This window comes from Anomaloglossus baeobatrachus, assembly GCF_048569485.1.
Source record: "Anomaloglossus baeobatrachus isolate aAnoBae1 chromosome 5 unlocalized genomic scaffold, aAnoBae1.hap1 SUPER_5_unloc_17, whole genome shotgun sequence".
Classification (NCBI taxonomy): domain Eukaryota; kingdom Metazoa; phylum Chordata; class Amphibia; order Anura; family Aromobatidae; genus Anomaloglossus; species Anomaloglossus baeobatrachus.
Genome location: NW_027441792.1, coordinates 902,964 through 921,134, shown reverse-complemented (window position 1 = coordinate 921,134; position 18,171 = coordinate 902,964). Strand labels below are relative to the sequence as shown.

Below are 18,171 nucleotides of genomic sequence, written 5' to 3'. Positions count from 1 at the left end.
TTTGGTCCCTTGAAAAAGAGGAGGCTATGCATTACAGAGCTATGATTCCTAAACACTTTCTCCGATTTGGATGTGAAAACTCTCATATTGCAGCTGGGAGTGTGCACTTTCAGCCCATATTACACTGTCCAAATATTTCTGGCTCTTACTGTATATATATATATATATATATACATATATGTACACTGCAGGGTCCAGGGGAGGTGGGGGCAGCTCTGGAGCGCAGGTGAACGCTGCGGCGGCAGCGTTTGATCTCCTGCTCCCGCTCATATAATATGCACAGCCGCTGTCCATCTCCGGTGGTGCTGAAATCGCACCGCAGTGACGGGCTGGGGGAGCGGTGCATATTATATGTCTCATCGTCCCCCTGTGATGGCACATGCCCCCCCTGTGTTAGATTTGGCCCCCAGGCTGCTGCTCATTCTAAAATAAAAAAGCTTTACTTACACCCTGCAGCGTTTCTCCCCGTGTCCCTGCTTCCACTGTGATCAGACACGCAGAGATCTCAGTCTGCTGTGCCGAACACATGACCGCACTGAGAACCAGGAAGTAAGGAAGAGAAGCACGAAGGGGGACAGGAGGGAGATAAACGCTGGAGGAGGTAAGGAAAGTGTTTTATTTTACTATGGGCAGCAGCCTGGAGGCGATATCTAACACATGGGGACTTGGGCGATCTATAGGGGCCATGGGCAGCACTATGGGGGCGATATCTAACACAGGGGGACTTGTGCGATCTATATAGGGGCCATGGGCAGCATTATGGGGGCGATATCTAACACAGGGGGACTTGTGCGATCTATAGGGGACCATAGGCAGCACTATGGGGGCGATATCTAACACAGGGGGACTTGTGCGATCTATATAGGGGCCATGGGCAGCACTATGGGGGCGATATCTAACACAGGGGGACTTGTGCGATCTATATAGGGGCCATGGGCAGCACTATGGGGGCGATATCTAACACAGGGGGACTTGTGCGATCTATAGGGGCCATGGGCAGCATGGGGGCGCTATCTAACACAGGGGAACGTGTGCCATCACAAGGGGGCTATAGTCAATATAAGGGGGCCATATCCAGATTAAGGGGGCTAATTTTAGGATGGGGGGCTATGACGGAAATATACCCTATATGATTTGTTAGAGGGACACTGGCATTATAAGATGGACCCCATTTAACATTAAAAAAAAAAAATTCTCTTTTCCTTCACCAAATTTGGGGGTGCGTCTTATAATTAGGTGCGTCTTTTAAAGCGAAAAATACGGTACATTCCTCCATGGATTTTCCTTCATTGGTTCCTGAGCGGCTTCATCTGTATTTGCACATTAAAACCCGCAGGCGGACCGCCACCTCCATGGCTTCTAACTGCGTCTGTTTAGGGTCCTTATACAAGAAAATGTTTAATGTTCACCCATATTGCTTTATTTGCTTATATGAACTCCTTCTCGTACGTTAACCTCATATGTACGATTGCTGCACGCGGTCTCTGCACACACACTGTATATTATGTCTGCACTACTATATGAAACCTCTCAACACTTCTTACCCATAACGACTTTCCTGCTCGTGGTCTCTGAACATTCGCACTGGATATCAATTTTTGCACAACCCGTCACTATACACACGCAATTTTTTATTTTTCTTCAGTTTTCTCCTTTTTCATTTTAATAAATAATACACGATTGTGAGATTCCACTTTTAAATTATTTTTATATATTTTTTTCTATTTCTGTAATATCATCATCAATTTAGTTTTTCAGCACAACCCCTCTCCCATTTTTTAACACAATAAATACCATAACCTTTCTTCTCTTCCCATTGTTTATCATGATCCCCTATATAGGGGCTGTGGATAGCGCCTCCAGCCAGTGTATTACTACGATCCCCAGTAAATCCACAGTTCTAGACTCTCAGCATTCTGTTATATTTCCAAGAAATATTTTTGCATTGTTCTTTTTCTCTTTTGCCTTTATAATTTCTATATTGTTGCAATATTTGTTACATTTCCAGAACTTTTAAAGTCGTCTTATAATAAATTGTGCTTTAAATCTTGTTGCCTTTATTTGATAACAAGTCGATTGTCCCGCCAGTATTTGAAATACAGCGGGCGGTCCTCTGAGGTATCTGTATGTATATATATATATAGGTTCTTTCCTCTGTAGTAGACTGTTGATCTTTCCTTGATGTCCTGATGAAGGAGGCAGGGTTCTCTGAAACGCATCGACCTGAATAAAAGCATAAAGAGATGAAATAATCAACATCTGATTTTCTGGTAATATCGCGGCATACACCCAATCAAGAGTGTGCAGGGGTCACATACATACGCAACAGGGGGCACATACATACGCAACAGAGGTCACATACATACGCAACAATAGTTTACTATAACCGTCCACTGACAACGCGCCTCATCCTATTCAGGACTACACTGAGGAGCTGATCATGTGACCCCTGACTCCTCCCCTCCATGTGACATCATCACAGGTCCTGTAAGCACAGAGCAGCCATATATCTAGTGTGCGGCTCTGCAGGTGGAGGTGTGTGGAGATTCCCCATTACTGGGGCAGGCGGCATTAACCCCTTCAGCTCTGAGACTTTCTTGGAGTTTTTCTTTCGCTGATTTCTATGAATTGTGAGGTTTTTGTTCCTTTTCTTCTGATAGATACAGACGCCCCAACTAAGAGAGGTCGGAAGTGAGGAAACCCGTCTGCCCTCAGTCCTCGGCCCCTTTCTGCCCTCAGTCCCCGGCCCCTTTCTGCCCTCAGTCCTCGGCCCCTTTCTGCCCTCAGTCCTCGGCCCCTTTCTGCCCTCAGTCCTCGGCCCCTTTCTGCCCTCAGTCCCCGGCCCCTTTCTGCCCTCAGTCCCCGGCCCCTTTCTGCCCTCGGTCCTCGGCCCCTTTCTGCCCTCAGTCCTCGGCCCCTTTCTGCCCTCTGTTTTGGCCCCTTTCTGCCCTCAGTCTTCTCTTCAGCCCTTTCTGCCCTCAGTCTTCGGCCCCTTTCTGCCCTCAGTCTTCGGCCCCTTTCTGCCCTCAGTCTTCGGGCCCTTTTCTGTCCTCAGTCTTCGGCCCCTTTCTGTCCTCAGTCCTCGGCCCCTTTCTGCCCTCAGTCTTCGGCCCCTTTCTGCCCTCAGTCTTCGGGCCCTTTTCTGTCCTCAGTCTTCGGCCCCTTTCTGTCCTCAGTCCTCGGCCCCTTTCTGCCCTCAGTCCTCAGCCCCTTTCTGCCCTTGGTCCCCGGCCCCTTTCTGCCCTTGGTCCCCGGCCCCTTTCTGCCCTCGGTCCCCGCTCCTTTTTGCCCACGGTCCTCGGCCCCTTTCTGCCCTCAGTCCCTGGCCTTTTTGTGCCCCTACACAGTATAATGTTCCCCCAGAATGTTCTCATTATATGCTTACCATTAATTATTCTCTCCAGTAATTGTATTATTACAGCGGATTCTTTATGCTGTTACATCGTCATCTTCTCCCCATTCAGGTCCTTACAATATCGGATCCTCTCAGTGGAGATCTTCTATATAAGAGAATTCTACTGATTGCCCCGTGAAGGATGGATATGGATAGGGACAAGATGGCGGAGAGGATATTACACCTCACCCTAGAGATCCTCTTCCGGCTTACTGGAGAGGTGAGAGATTCTGATGACGACACATTACATCATTCTTATCTATGGGAATAACAGATGGACAGAACTGGAGAGGTGAGGACTCTGGAAATGTCTGGAGTGAGATTTATTACTGTGTCTCTCCATAACCAGGATTACACAGTAGTGAAGAAGACCTCTAGTGAGCGCTGTCAGGCCCCTGTGTCTGAGGGATGGGGAAGACCCCTGAGCCCAATCACGGGGCCTCCACCTCACCCCCCGATACATGAGGACATCAATGACGAGAAGATCCTAGAACTCACCTACAAGATGATTGAGCTGCTGACTGGAGAGGTGACACTGCTGGGAATGCTGGGACATTATACAGTAACGCTATGAAGGGATCGGGGGGTGACGGTATCATTGTATGTGTCAGGTTCCTATAAGGTGTCAGGACGTCACCGTCTATTTCTCCATGGAGGAGTGGGAGTATTTAGAAGGACACAAAGATCTGTACAAGGACGTCATGATGGAGGTTCCCCAGCCCCTCACATCACCAGGTAATAGACAGGACTATATACACATGTCCTATAATTATCTGTATGTAAGGAATGAATTCAGTCCCTGTATGTGTCTCCTCCAGTTCTATCCAGTAAGAGGACAACACCAGAGAGAGGTTCCCGTCCTCTTCTCCAACAGGACTGTAACCAAGAAGATCCCGATGTTCCTCAGGATGTGTTTCCTCCAGCTCTATCCAGTAAGAGATATCTACTTATTATATACTTAGTACTCTCAGCACTAATTTTGTTTTTACATTTTTAGACTTTCTGCTCTGTTTTTTTTTTTTCAGTTGTATTTTCTTTGCTTCTGCTTCTTCTGCTGTTTGTTTCTAGTCCCTTCTCTATGTTGTTATGAAGGCAACTCAAAGACCTGCAGACGGTTCATGAACACCCTGTTTCCCTAAAAATAAGCCCTAGTTATAGTCAGGGCCAGCGTTGGGAGGAGTCAAACTGTGCAATTTCTCAGGAACCCCAGTTTCTTAGGATCCCCATCAGTTGTATTCTAAGGTTGATTGTTTAAGGACCTTTTATGAAGTCATGTGACATGATGTATCCAAAGGTCTTTTAAATCTAGGAGTCTAAAAGAACTGACCAGGACACAGGCTGGCATGAGTCTAAAGCTGAAGAGCAGACAGGCTGGTGTGTGTGTGTGAGTGTGTGTGTGTGTGTGTGTGTGTGTGTGTGTGTGTGTGTCTGAATAATAGAAACAAAGAGTTACAGCCGCACACTTAAATACCAAATTTTTAAACTAACAAAAAATATCTAATAAAATGATTGCTTTAGAGAATGTGAACTACTGGCAAACTACCCTGGAAGGATTGGAGACACCTACAGAAGGAGATTTGACACCTAGACCTTGATTCTTCAAAGCAATTATGCCAGAATTCTGACAGAAATCACTTTTCAATCAATTGTTTATGCAACAAAGAGCTGTGAAAAAAGATTGTGCGACTAAATCATCACAGTGCACTGTGGTGACCTCACTCGCATGTCCTTCAGCTCCCAGCAGTACAAGCAGACATGGCCTCCTCTTACTGGTAATTCATAGCAAAATGTATGGCCTCCGGCGCCACTGTGAACAAGCTGACTATCAAGCACGTGACTGTGATCGGAGGAGGCCTGATGGGTGCCGGGATAGCGCAGGTAGCTGCAGCAAACAGACACACTGTTGTTTTTGTGGACCAGACTGATGACATCTTGAAAAAGTTTGCCAAAAGTATTGAGGACAGCTTGAAAATGGTCACTAAGAAGATGTTTGCGGACAAGCCTGAGGCTGATTCACAATTCATCAGCAAAACCCTCTGATACTTCAGCACAAGCACAGACCCAGCGGCCGTGGTGCACAGCAATGATCCGGTGGTAGAAGTCATAATAGAAAACATGGAAGTGAAAAATGCACTAATCAAGACACTGGACAAATTTGCACCAGAACACACCATATTTGCCAGCAACACTTCCTGATAGCTGACATAGCCAACTCCACAACTAGGCAGGATCAGTTCGGAGGTCTGCATTTCTTTAATCCAGTACCAATGATGAAGCTGGTGGAGGTCATTAAGACACCAATGACTGGGGGGTGGAGCCTGGACCGGGATGTGAGCGCACGCTAGGAGACACTCTCCCGCTGACTCACCGTGACACCGCCGGAACCACCGCATGGCCGACGGATATAGTGGCACCGGAGGACAGGGGAAAGACCCGACTCCCAGCATAAGAAGTTCCAGCTCCTGAATCGGCGAGATGACTAAGCGGCGGCAGAAGGAAGCGGGAGCTGGGAAAGTGCCTGGCTCACAAGATGGCGCCGAGGTCAGAGAGGAGGCAGAGAAGGCAAGCGTAGCCTGCCAGCGCCGCATGGAAGCGGCTGCAAAGCTGGCACAGCATGCAAGGCAATCGGAGGAACCTCTGGGGGAGCCTGGTAAGATGGTGGAAGAAAACGGGGAGGAGGAGGAAGACCCGGAAGAGGCTGAAGGAGCAAGGGGAGAATCAGGGGAAGATAAACAGGATGAGAATTCAGGAGAGCAGCAGGCAGCAGATGAAATACAGAAGAACCCCACTATTAAGGATGTATTTCAGGTGGTCTCCTTCTGCAAACAGGCCCTCACAACTTTAACCCAGCAGGTGCTGGGAATAAAGGGAGATATAGCTACTCTCAAAAAGGATCAGAAGAAAGCTGATATGAGAACCAGTGCTGTGGAAGAAAGAGTGGGGACAGCTGAGGATCACATAGTTGCACTACAAAAATTAAAGAAAAAATTCCAGAAGCAGATATCTGAGATGGCCACAAAAACAGAAGACTTGGAGAACCGTTCCAGGAGGAACAATATAAGACTGGTGGGCATCCCAGAAAGAGCTGAGGGAAGAAATCCTACTGACTTCATAGAAGCATGACTTAAAGAGAAGATTGGCGCCGATAATCTGACTAAGCTATATGATATTGAAAGGGCATACAGGGTTCCAATGCAACCGCAGCTACCTGGCAAGGGACCTCGTATGATGCTGGCGAAGCTTCTTAACTACAGAGACCGGAATATTATTCTGCGCAAGACACGGGATATGGAGACCCTGACAATAGATGGACACCCAGTAGCTATATACCCTGACTACTCTGTACCGAAACAAAGAATGCAATTCACAAGGGTAAAGAGACGACTCCGAGAGCTGGAGGTTAAATACTCCATGATTTTCCCAGCAAAACTCCGAGTAGTAGCACTGGAGAAGGTTCACTTCTTTCTTGATCCGGAAGAAGTCATGAAGTGGATAGACATCAATGCAAGGAAGCCCGCAAGCAACAGGAGAAGGATAGAAGCTGGCTATGAGCGATATTGCAATCTCGTGATTTTCCTGGGATTCAAGACTGGTTATTCATAAGCAATTGCATACACTAGAAGAGGAGGAAACTTCATAGGCCCATCTTTGTTGCAGAGACAGTACCCCCTTTTTTTTTTTTTTTTTTTTTCTACCAGGTTATCATTGTTGATCTCCTGCTCCTGTTCCTGAGTGTTAGATGGGACAGCGGAATTCACTAACAATAAGCTGGACAATGACTGGAGGTAGATAATAATTCTTTTTTCTTATGGCCGTGCAGCGGCGATTGATAAATTATTTAAGTTTTCAAATTTTCAGGTTAACTGTTTACATTATATGAAATTTGCAAATGAAAATGAATATGGTTAAGGCGGGAGGTGAGTTAGGGGGTTCTGCTCACTAGGATGAGACAGGTTTGGTACGGGAGAAAAAGAGGAGAGAGGTTGACCATTCTAGGACAGATAGACCTAATTCCTCATAAGGGAGTTAAAGATGTACCGTATTTTTCGCTTTATAAGACGCACCTTTCCTCCCAAAAATTTGGGAGGAAAATAGGGGGTGCGTCTTATAATCTGAATATAGCGGTACCTGGGGGTCCTGTCTGTGCGGCGATCGGGCGGCCGGGTGCCTGTGGCTGCATGCAAGCGGCCGGGTACCTGTGCTTGCGTGCGGTGGCAGCCGGGTACCCGTGGGTGCATGCGGGTGGCAGTCGGGTGCTGTGTGCGGCCGGGTGCTGTATGCGGCCGGGAGCTGCGTGCGGGTGGCGGCCGGGTGCTGCGTGCGGTCGGGTGCTGTGGGCGGCCGGCGATTGGGTGCTGTGCGCGGGCGGCGGTCTGGTGCTGTGTGCGGGCGGTGGTCTGGTGCTGCGGGCAGCGGTCGGGTGCTGTGTGCGGGCGGCGGTCTGGTGCTGTGTGCGGGCGGCGGTCGGGTGCTGTGTGCGGGCGGCGGTCGGGTGCTGTGTGCGGGTGGCAGCCGGCGGCTGTGTGCGGGCGGCGGTCGGGTGCTGTGTGTGGGCATCAGCCAGGTGCTATGTGCGGCCGGGTGCTGTGTGCGGCCGGGTGCTGTGTGCGGCCGGCGATCGGGTGCTGTGTGCGGGTGGCAGCCGGCGGTCGGGTGCTGTGTGCGGCCGGCGGTCGGGTGCTGTGTGCGGCCGACTGCTGTGTGCGGCCGGCGGTCGGGTGATGTGTGCGGCCGGCGATCGGGTGCTGTGTGCGGGCATCAGCCGGGTGCTATGTGCGGCCGGGTGCTGTGTGCAGGCGGCAGACAGCTGCCGCCCGGCCGCTTGCACGCAGGGTGGGCGGGCAGCCTACTGGCTGCCACTCTGTGCGTGCGGGGCGGGCGGCTGTGCAGCAAGTTACCCAGTTTGTCCGCGGTCCCAGTTTCAAATGATGGCGCCGGGAGCAGGCGCGTGCGCAGATGGAGCTCTTGGATGAGAGCTCCATCTGCTCATGCGCCGCTCCAGGCGCCATCATTTGAATCAGGACCGCGGACACTCACTGCACCGACCTGCTACACGACTCACCCGACGCCGCTGCTACTGCTGCTGCTGCCGCCACCACGGGCCCCGCGGCTCCTGCCACCACGGGCCCCGCAGCTCCTGCCACCACTGACCCCCCGACTCCTGACACCCCGGACACCACGGCACCTGCCACCACGGACGCCACAGCACCTGCCACCACGGACCCCGCTGCCACTGACCCACCGTGCCTGCCAGCACAACCTCTAGCTCCTGTGACCCCGCTTCACCACCACTGCTGCCCCCCTCCGGTAAGAGAACACCGGAGTATAAGACGGACCCCATTTTTCTTACCTTTTTTTTATGTCTAAGTTTGGGGTGCGTCTTATAATCCGGTGCATCTTATAAAGCGGAAAAATACGGTAAATCGGAGGTGGAGGAGTTTAGTTGGGGCGGTTCTTAGGGGAGGGCTATAGAAGGGCTAGGGAAGGGGAAGACTCAGCGTACAGAGGGACAGGATGCCTGTACAAAGATAACCTGTGATTCAATATGGGAGAGGAGATTAAAGTATTATGTTGGAATGTAAGGGGACTGTCAGATAGAGGTAGAAGAGATGCAATGATAAAATATATGCTAGACCAGAGACCATCAGTAATGTGTTTATTGGAGATGCATTTGACAAGTGAAACGACGAATGTACTGAACAAACGATGGGTGCAAAAGGCATATCATTCTACTTTCTCTACCTATGCTAGCGGGGTCTCTATGTTGGTTCATAGATCCGCCCAATATGAAGAAGTGGAGACATGGATAGACACAGAGGGACAATATGTAATGGTGATCTGTAAGTTGTATGGACAATTACTATGCATTACAGCTATATATGTTCTGCTGCCTTACACTAGTGCCAAAATTAGAGAGGTGAGAGAGGGCTCGGCTAAATGGGGGAATTTGCCATTCTTGTTGGTCAGTGACTTTAATAATGTCATAGATGCATATTGGGACAGGAGCAAAAAATCACGGGAGATGCGAAGCGATGGAGCGACAGGGTTTGGTACCTTTATCCAAGAATTGGGGTTGGTAGACGTTTGGAGGATAAGAAATTTGGGGGTGACCTGTTTTTCCTGTCACTCCGCGACCCTTGGTACGCTTTCATGTATAGACCTGGCCTTGGGAAATGATCTGATGGATTTTGGAATTGCGCATGTTGAATATTTGACTAGAGTAATATCGGATCATAGTCCAATCCTGGTATCTATTAAAAAATGAGGAGTGGGGGAGAGGCTAACAAGAGAATGGAAGTTACACCCGGTTTGGTTAAATAGTATTGACATGGACGGTATATCTAGTGAGATGCTGGGATATTTTACCCTTAAGGCCCTGTCACACACACAGATAAATCTGTGGTTGCAGTGAAATTGTGGACAATCAGTGCCAGGTTTGTGGCTGTGTACAAATGGAACAATATGTCCATGATTTCACTGCAACCACAGATCTGCCAAAGGTTTATCTGTGTGTGTGTGACAGGGCCTTAAATAGAGGTAGTGCGGATCCTTTGGTAGTTTGGGACGCCATGAAGGCATACCTTAGAGGCCTTTTATTTAGAGACGTTTGCCGGTGTAAGTCTTGTAGTAGACAAGGGGAAATTGATTGCTTAGAGGCTTTGAAGGGAGCAGAAGCAGAGATGGTAGCACAGCCCACACCAGAGTATAGGCAAAAGCTAAAAGCAGCTCAGGAAGAAGTTAATAAAGTGCTATTGAAGAAAGCAGCAGGAAACAGGCGTTTCAGAGAGAACTTCTATGCAGAGGGAGAAAAGGTGGGACACCTGTTGTCGGTGGTGACGGCAGCCCAGAGAAAACCATCCTTTGTACACTGTATTCGCACCACAGCGGGAGATTTGGTCACGGAGGGGAAAGATATTCTGGACACGTTCACAGCCTTTTATGAGGAATTGTACTCCACTAGAGGGGTGTCGAGACAGCAGGATCTAGAGGTTTTCTTAGATACAATGACATTACCCAAAATAGCAGAGACAGAGAGACACAGTCTGGAGGCCCCTATTACACTTGAGGAGATGGAGAGAGCTTTGCATGGCATGGCAAATGAAAAATCCCCAGAGGTGGATGGATTGCCGGTGGAGGTGTACAAATCTCTGGAAGAAATACTCTTACCCAATTTGTTGAATGTCTTGGAGGAGGCAAGAGAGCGGGGGACACTGCCAGCGTCTATGAGGGAGGTGATAATAACAGTAATACCTAAAGAGGATAAGGATCCAAAACTCCCTGAGTCATACCGGCCCATTTCACTGTTAACGACTGATGTTAAAATTTTGGCCAAAGTACTCTCTAATCGATTAACAGAAATTATATCTGCTCGAATTCACCCAGATCAGTCGGGTTTCATGCCTAGTAGATCTACGGCGAAAAATATACGAGGATTATACCTTAACATGCAGCTACCGGTGGACAATCCAGGACAGAGGGTGATAGCTTCGTTAGATGCCCATAAGGCATTTGATAGTGTGGAATGGGGGTATCTATGGGAAGTGCTAAGACATATGGAATTTGGCCTTAACTTTACATCTTGGATACAGCTGTTATATGCTAGACCAGTGGCTAAAGTGAGAATTAATGGAATGTTGTCACACACAGTGGACTTACAAAGGGGTACTCGTCAGGGTTGCCCGCTCTCGCCTCTCCTTTTTGCTCTAGCGGGGGAACCACTGGCGGCTGCTATCCGGCAGAACAGAGACATAAAGGGATTTGTGTATGGCCCTCTAGTAGAAAAGATAGCCCTCTATGCAGACAACATTCTGTTATTATTGGAAGACCCAGGGGAATCATTGAGCCATGCCATGCAGGTGATCGAACGGTTCGGAAGGATCTTTGGACGGACTATAAATTGGACCAAATCAAACCTTTTCCAGGTGGACGCGGGAATAGACTGGTCGACCTAGGATGATGAGGTTAACAGATTGCGGGTTGTGGACCAGTTTAGATATCTGGGCATACAGGTATCCTTACCAATTGGGAATTACATCACTATTAATCTAGTCCCTTTGCTGAACCAACTGCTTAGTAAGATAACTGCTTGGAATAAGCTTTATTTATCAGTAATAGGATGGATTAGCCTTATTAAAATGGTACATATGCCCATGATATTCTACGTGATACACAATAGTCCTATCTGGATCCCTCAGAGTCACTTTAAGGAGATTGATTCTATGTTCCGTGCTCTAATATAAAAGAACAAACAAGCCATACTCAAACTTGAAACGTTGCAGAGACCAAAGGACGAGGGAGGGTTAGTGTTACCCAATCCAGGAATATATTATCTGGCAGCTCAGAGTCAACATTTCAGGGGATGGGCAAATTTAGTGGCGGTGGATCCAGCATCTAGATTGTTGGGGCATGTTTTACATCGATGACCATTGGTGTTAGGATTGGAGGACGGATCATTTAAGAGACTAGGGAAAACAAGCCCTACACTTAATTTGATGAACAGAATTTGGAGAAAGATCAAGCAGATGAGGGGGATTACGGCAATAACTGAATTCACTCCGGTGTGGGAAAATGATAACTGCTCTGAGTTATATAAGATAGGCAAAATTAAGGAATGGGCACGTAAAGCTATATGGTATATGTGGCAAATTCTAGACCAGAGACATTAGAAGCTGTTTACACAAATACAAGATGAATTTGGGATATCTCCATCAGATTGTTACCACTATAAACGAATGGCACATGCAGTAGCGGCTCAGAGGGTTAAACAATCATTGCTGGTTCAGGCAGACCTAGTATTGAAATATGTGTGTAGTAGTGTGCCCACAAGAGGAATCATATCAACTATATATAGGGATCTATTGCATTCATATTTGCTTAACCACCCAGTAAGAACTAGAACTAAATGGGAGGCAGAGATAGACGGGATTACTGATGAGGTGTGGGAAAGTGTCCTGGAGTACATACCGAAATTATCAATGAGTGAACCAGCAAGATTATCCCACCTCTACGTGGTGCATAGGGCGTATAGATCCCCGCTAATTATGTGTAAAATGGGACTGAGGAGTAACTCTGACTGCCCTAGGTGCAATGGAGACGATGCCGGCATCTTCCATATGATGTGGACGTGCCCCAGGTTGACGTCTTTCTGGATAACTGTTCTTAACAAAATAGAAGGCGCTTATAGATGCAAACTTCCCAAACAACCTTTGGTATGTCTCCTAGGTTATGTGGAGGAAATCAGAGTAGACAACATTTTTAAAATAGTGATAGCCAGATTGCTGTATGCGGCCAGGAAAGTAATTGCCAAACATTGGATGCAGGGGGACCCACCGACTAGAGGGGAATTTATCGCATATGTTAATCATATTGCTCGGATGGAGAGAAGTATATATGGGAAAAGGAAACAACTTGCACTTTTTGATAGACTGTGGAATCCGTGGTTGCAGCATGGATAAATATTAGGGCTGGGAGATGTTGGTCTCTGAGCAGGGATACCTGGTTCTACACATTCCAATATATGTCACTGAAAGGCACAAACGTGATATCTTTTATATAGATGTGGGTAATATGTACGCTGAGGGGGGAGGGGTTATTGGGGATGGAAAGTTTGTAGTTATGTTTATTATTGCTGAAAATTTGACATTGGCTTTGTATATTTAATGAAAAATAAAAAATATTTGATTAAAGACAACAATGACTAGCCAAACAACTTCTGACTCTCTCATAGACTTCAGTAAAGCACTGGGAAAGACGTCTGTGTCATGTAAACACAACCCAGGCTTCATTGTTAGCCGTCTTCTGGTACCATACCTAATGGAATTTGTGCATCATCATGAAAGAGGTCATGCATCTGAGGAAGACATGGATTTTGCAATGAAATTGGGGGCCCGTTACCCTATGGGTCCTTTGAGCTTTTGGATTATGTTGGTCTTGATAATAGTAAATACATAAATACATCATTGATGGTTGGTTCCAGATGGAACCAGAAAACCCCTCTTTTGCCTCCAGTGAATTGCTCAATAAGCTTGGAAAGAAGACCGGAGAAGGATTTTATAAGGACAGATGGTTGGCCTGGCTGCACTGCAGAGCTATATTTTTATAGTCTCTTGTTTTCTTTGATTACGATGACCGTTGTTGTTTTTACATTGCACCTTTTTCTCCGCACTTCTTAACACTCTAGTGCCTTACAGTCATGATTCTCTAGTTCATCAACATCCTTTTGTACCGCTGATTCCAAACATTGATACGTCATAGCCATACTACAGTCAATAATAAATGAATGAACAAAAAATAAATTGTGCAACTTTTGGAGGTTTCACGCCAATTTTAACCAGCTTTGCCAAATTGGGCAGAGCTAGGCCAGAAGAAGGGTGTGATGCCACCGCTTCTCTAATTCATAACAAACTTCGGCGTTCCCTATGCCAGAAATCTCACGCCAGTCCCTGACCTCAATTTTCATTGTACATCGCCGGTCTTGATGAATTGGAGACCTAGTGTTTATCTGCACAGACAGCAAGACCCTGCTACCTACTTTGGTTACAAAGCCTAAGGATAGGCCATCAATGTTACACTCCCGGACAAACCCATTAAATATTTGGCATCTGTCTTCTTCGAAAAAAACCCTTTTTGAAATTGTCTATGTTGTGGATCAATATCACAATGAGATGGTTGCAAGCATCGCCAACTGTCATGGCGGTATCAGGATCTGTGGAAATTACAGAATCTGGCACTCTGCTTGCTAACTTCTCTGATGTCTGTGAGCAGCGCAGGGAGACGCAGGCGTCGATCCACATACTTAGTAAAACTAGCAAGAGTTATTCTCTGCTGGGCTCCTTGTTAATGTCTTTGATCACATGCTGTAGGGGACCTAGTATCATTCGCTCCCCTTCTGTATATGCTGGCTGGACTATTCCATTAACGCCAGCTATAGTTTACCTATACAAGTGTAGTGAGCTGTTGTGATACAAACTAGTGGTTGTTGTGCATTATTGCTGTGAGCAGTTGTGGTGTTAACCCTTGTTATTTCTGCCTTCATGCTCTTGCATTTCTCCTTAGTCTCTCACTGTTTATTTCTGTGAGTTTGCGGTGTGTCTGAAATTTGGTTTTACCGTCTGTCTTAATCTGTATTTCCATCCTACTCCTACCCCTTCCTTCCACGTTCAGGGGTAATCCAGAGGTTAGGGATAGCTAAGGTCTCCTGGCATGAGGGAAAGTATAGGAGCCCCCTGTCCCTCATTATCACATTACCCTACAGTCACATTGCAACAATCAGATTATTTACTGTAGCACATTCCACGAACGAAGAACGAAGATGTAACTCTTAGATCTTGAAATTGGAAAGCAAATTCAGAATAATTTGTTTCCTAATTTAATTTCTGATGTTATGGTTAAAAAACTAAATCTACTTTCGAAATTATGTGATTAAAAAATAATAACATTGTGTTTTATTTATAGCCGATGACTGTATCAGGAGTTCAGATGGACATCTAATATCTTCAAAATTTAAAACAGATGATCAAACTATCACACATAATACATATGAAGAGCATGCTGCTGTCCCAGATATACCTCCAGTCCTTCATTGGAAAGCTTTATCATCTGATCTTTTCAAACAAGTCCAAAATTCCGATTTATCACAAAATTGTAATCAAAATAAAAGTTACAGAAGGGATGTGGAACATGAAACGGCTCCTACAAGGGAGAAACCATTTTCATGTTCAGAGTGTGGGAAATGTTTTATTCGGAAATCACACCTTGTAGCACATCAGAAAAATCACACAGGGGAGAAGCCATATTCATGTTCAGAGTGTGGGAAATGTTTTATTTGGAAATCACACCTTGTTAGACATCAGAAAAAACACACGGGGGAGAAGCCATTTTCATGTTCAGAGTGTGGGAAATGTTTTATTCAGAAATCACACCTTGTAGGACATCAGATAAATCACACAGGGGAGAAGCCATTTTCATGTTCAGAATGTGGTAAAAGTTTTATTTGGAAATCAGATCTTGTTTGGCATCAAAGAACTCACACAGGGGAGAAGCCATTTTCATGTTCAGAGTGTGGGAAATGTTTTATTTGGAAATCAGATCTTGTTTGGCATCAAAGATCTCACACAGGGGAGAAGCCATTTTCATGTTCAGAGTGTGGGAAATGTTTTATTCGGAAATCACACCTTGTTAGACATCAGAAAAATCACACAGGGGAGAAGCCATTTTCATGTTCAGAATGTGGGAAATGTTTTATTTGGAAATCAGATTTTGTTAGACATCAGAAAAAACACACAGGGGAGAAGCCATTTTCATGTTCAGAGTGTGGGAAATGTTTTATTCAGAAATCACACCTTGTAGCACATCAGAAAAATCACACAGGGGAGAAGCCATTTTCATGTTCAGAGTGTGGGAAATGTTTTATTTCGAAATCACACCTTGTTATACATCAGAAAAAACACACAGGGGAGAAGCCATTTTCATGTTCAGAGTGTGGGAAATGTTTTATTCAGAAATCACACCTTGTAGAACATCAGAAAAATCACACAGGGGAGAAGCCATTTTCATGTTCAGAGTGTGGGAAATGTTTTATTCAGAAATCACACCTTGTTGTTCATCAAAGATCTCACAGAGGGGAGAAGCCATTTTCATGCCCAGAATGTGGTAAATGTTTTACTAGGAAATCAGGTCTTGTTTACCATGAAAAAAATCACACAAAATAAACTTTTTATGTTTATTTTTATGTTCTGAAGGTGGAAAATGTTATTCTCAGAAATCATATCTTGTTAAACATGGGAAGGAACCTTTTTCATGTTGTGAATAATTGAAATGTGTAACTGGTAAATCAAGTCTTGCCGACAATCAGAAAACCACCAGAGCGGAGCAGCCATTCTTGTTTTCAGAATTTGCCAAATGTTTTTTATCATTAATCAGGTCCTGTTGTCAGATGAGTCACATGGGAGAAGCCATCATGATGTACTATAATTCAAAGGGTTTATCCAAAAATCGGCTACAATTGCTCAAGTAAGAATTGGTGAGGGAAAGAAAAATTCTCTCTCTCTTTAAACTCATCGTATTTTTCGGACCATAAGACACACCTAGGTTTTGAAGGAGAAAAATAGGGAAAACGATTGAAGCAAAAATGTTGTCATGACGCACTGTTATGGGGGATCTGCTGCTGGTGCAATGTGTTTGATGACTTTCCCATTAAATAGTGCTTATAACAAATCTGTGGCTGCTTTTATTATTTACTAAAACAGTGCAGAGCCGCAGATTAGTGTATTTTCTAAATATAATGCAGTGCCAAAACTTTTTGATGTGCCCCTAATGTCCCCCAAAAGGAACTTCCTGGTTGTGAGATCCCACAACCCTCAGCGATCACTTTCACAGTGAAAGAGTGAGCTCTACGACCCCAGCTCGGCAGCATCCTTCTTAAGCAGTTCAGTAAAACATTAAAAAAAGTATGTGACCGTGTTGGATTAGTTGAGAGAGCAGTGTCTCGTGCTTAGAGATTGGTAGTACGTGGCCGCAAAGAGGTGTGGCTACGGGACCCGGTAGTTTAAGAATGTTGAAAAATAGCAGTAGTTTAACGATGCCATAGAACTGTTAGGTATTGGTGTTTTCGTTTATTGTTTTTCACAGTTTATTTTCCATATAGAAAAGGTTAGTGAATAAGTGCATAGTCAATCAGGGTTTAAATGAACGCAGAAGTTACCTAATTTGCAACCAGATTCTTTACAGTGTGTACACCCGGTACCTGGACTTTGTTGTTTACATATATATAGTAAAAATGGACCATTTTCACTGGACTGGCGTGACCAACACGAACTTGTGTATTGTACATAGTTGCACCTCCTGTGCCAACCAGAGTCATCTCACACAACACCTGGGACCTTAACCTGGTCACGGACCCATGGATAGGTATCCAGAGGTCAGGTTGTTTGGGTGGCGGGTTATTGGGATCCGGGACATTGGGACTGGACTGTCGCAGGAAGGGGCTGCAACGAAGCAGGTTGAGTCCCCGCTACTACTGAAACCGGTAGCGTTCCACCATTGGGAGATGAACTCTTAATAAAGTTTAGTAACGTTTAAGTAACCAGCCTCCTTAATGTGGGATGTATTTGTAAGTAAATGTTTTACCTTTTTTTCTTCCAATTGAAAAAAAAAAATAAACCTCTGAGGTCCTATAGCTCTGGGACGAGCTACGCTTAACCAAGGGGGAATGTGACGCCCTGGCCTATCAGGACGTCACCGGGTACTGTGAAATCTGCCCTTCTGTGCAGTATCCACCTCCTTGGTTACTGATCCCTAACCTTTGGTGTTGCCAAGAACAAGCTAATCAAAATCCTAGGAACACTCCGCACCACACCCACCAGTGGACAGCCTGAGTGGAATAGGGTCACCCACTTGGGGGGTTGGTTAAGGGGAGTCAGCAGTGTCAGGAGCAGTTCAGTTGTGGAGTGACTCTCAAGAGGAGAGGTTAGGAGCAGGGCTCCTTGAGACTACTAGGTGGCAGACGTTGGTCTGGGCCTGGTAGGAGCTGGAACCCCAGTCGCAGGGGATCGTGACAAGGGGCACGGACTGTCGAGGAGGACAGCTGGCGGTCTTGTGCCATCTCCGGGCAGGGGCCAGGGCACGGTGGGGTACGTGGACCCTAGGTCAGGGAGTAGCTTCAGGCGTCCTGACAATTTAACCGATGAAGACGGAGCCTTCAAGATCCGTTCTCCACCCGCTCCAAAATTGGGGTAGTAGCACAACGAGGGGGATAGGACTTTCCACTACACGGTCAA

General features: G+C 46.2%; 1 protein-coding gene across 1 annotated transcript; it reads left to right on the top strand.

Annotated features, from left to right (window-relative positions):
* Window positions 1-3,541: 3,541 nt before the first annotated feature.
* On the top strand, window positions 3,542-17,960 carry LOC142258904 (uncharacterized). The gene is made up of 4 exons (XM_075331463.1): window positions 3,542-3,923; window positions 4,006-4,129; window positions 4,213-4,326; window positions 14,849-17,960. The coding sequence occupies exons 1-4, from the start codon at window positions 3,669-3,671 to the stop codon at window positions 16,102-16,104; spliced, it is 1,749 nt and encodes a 582-aa protein (XP_075187578.1). The 5' UTR covers window positions 3,542-3,668; the 3' UTR covers window positions 16,105-17,960.
* Window positions 17,961-18,171: the final 211 nt, after the last annotated feature.

Coding starts and splice junctions, on each gene's coding strand:
- LOC142258904 (XM_075331463.1), top strand. CDS start 3,669: ATGGACAGAACTGGAGAGGTGAGGACTCTGGAAATGTCTGGAGTGAGA. Junction 3,924..4,005: donor TTGAGCTGCTGACTGGAGAG/GTGACACTGCTG, acceptor TGTATGTGTCAG/GTTCCTATAAGGTGTCAGGA. Junction 4,130..4,212: donor CCAGCCCCTCACATCACCAG/GTAATAGACAGG, acceptor TGTCTCCTCCAG/TTCTATCCAGTAAGAGGACA.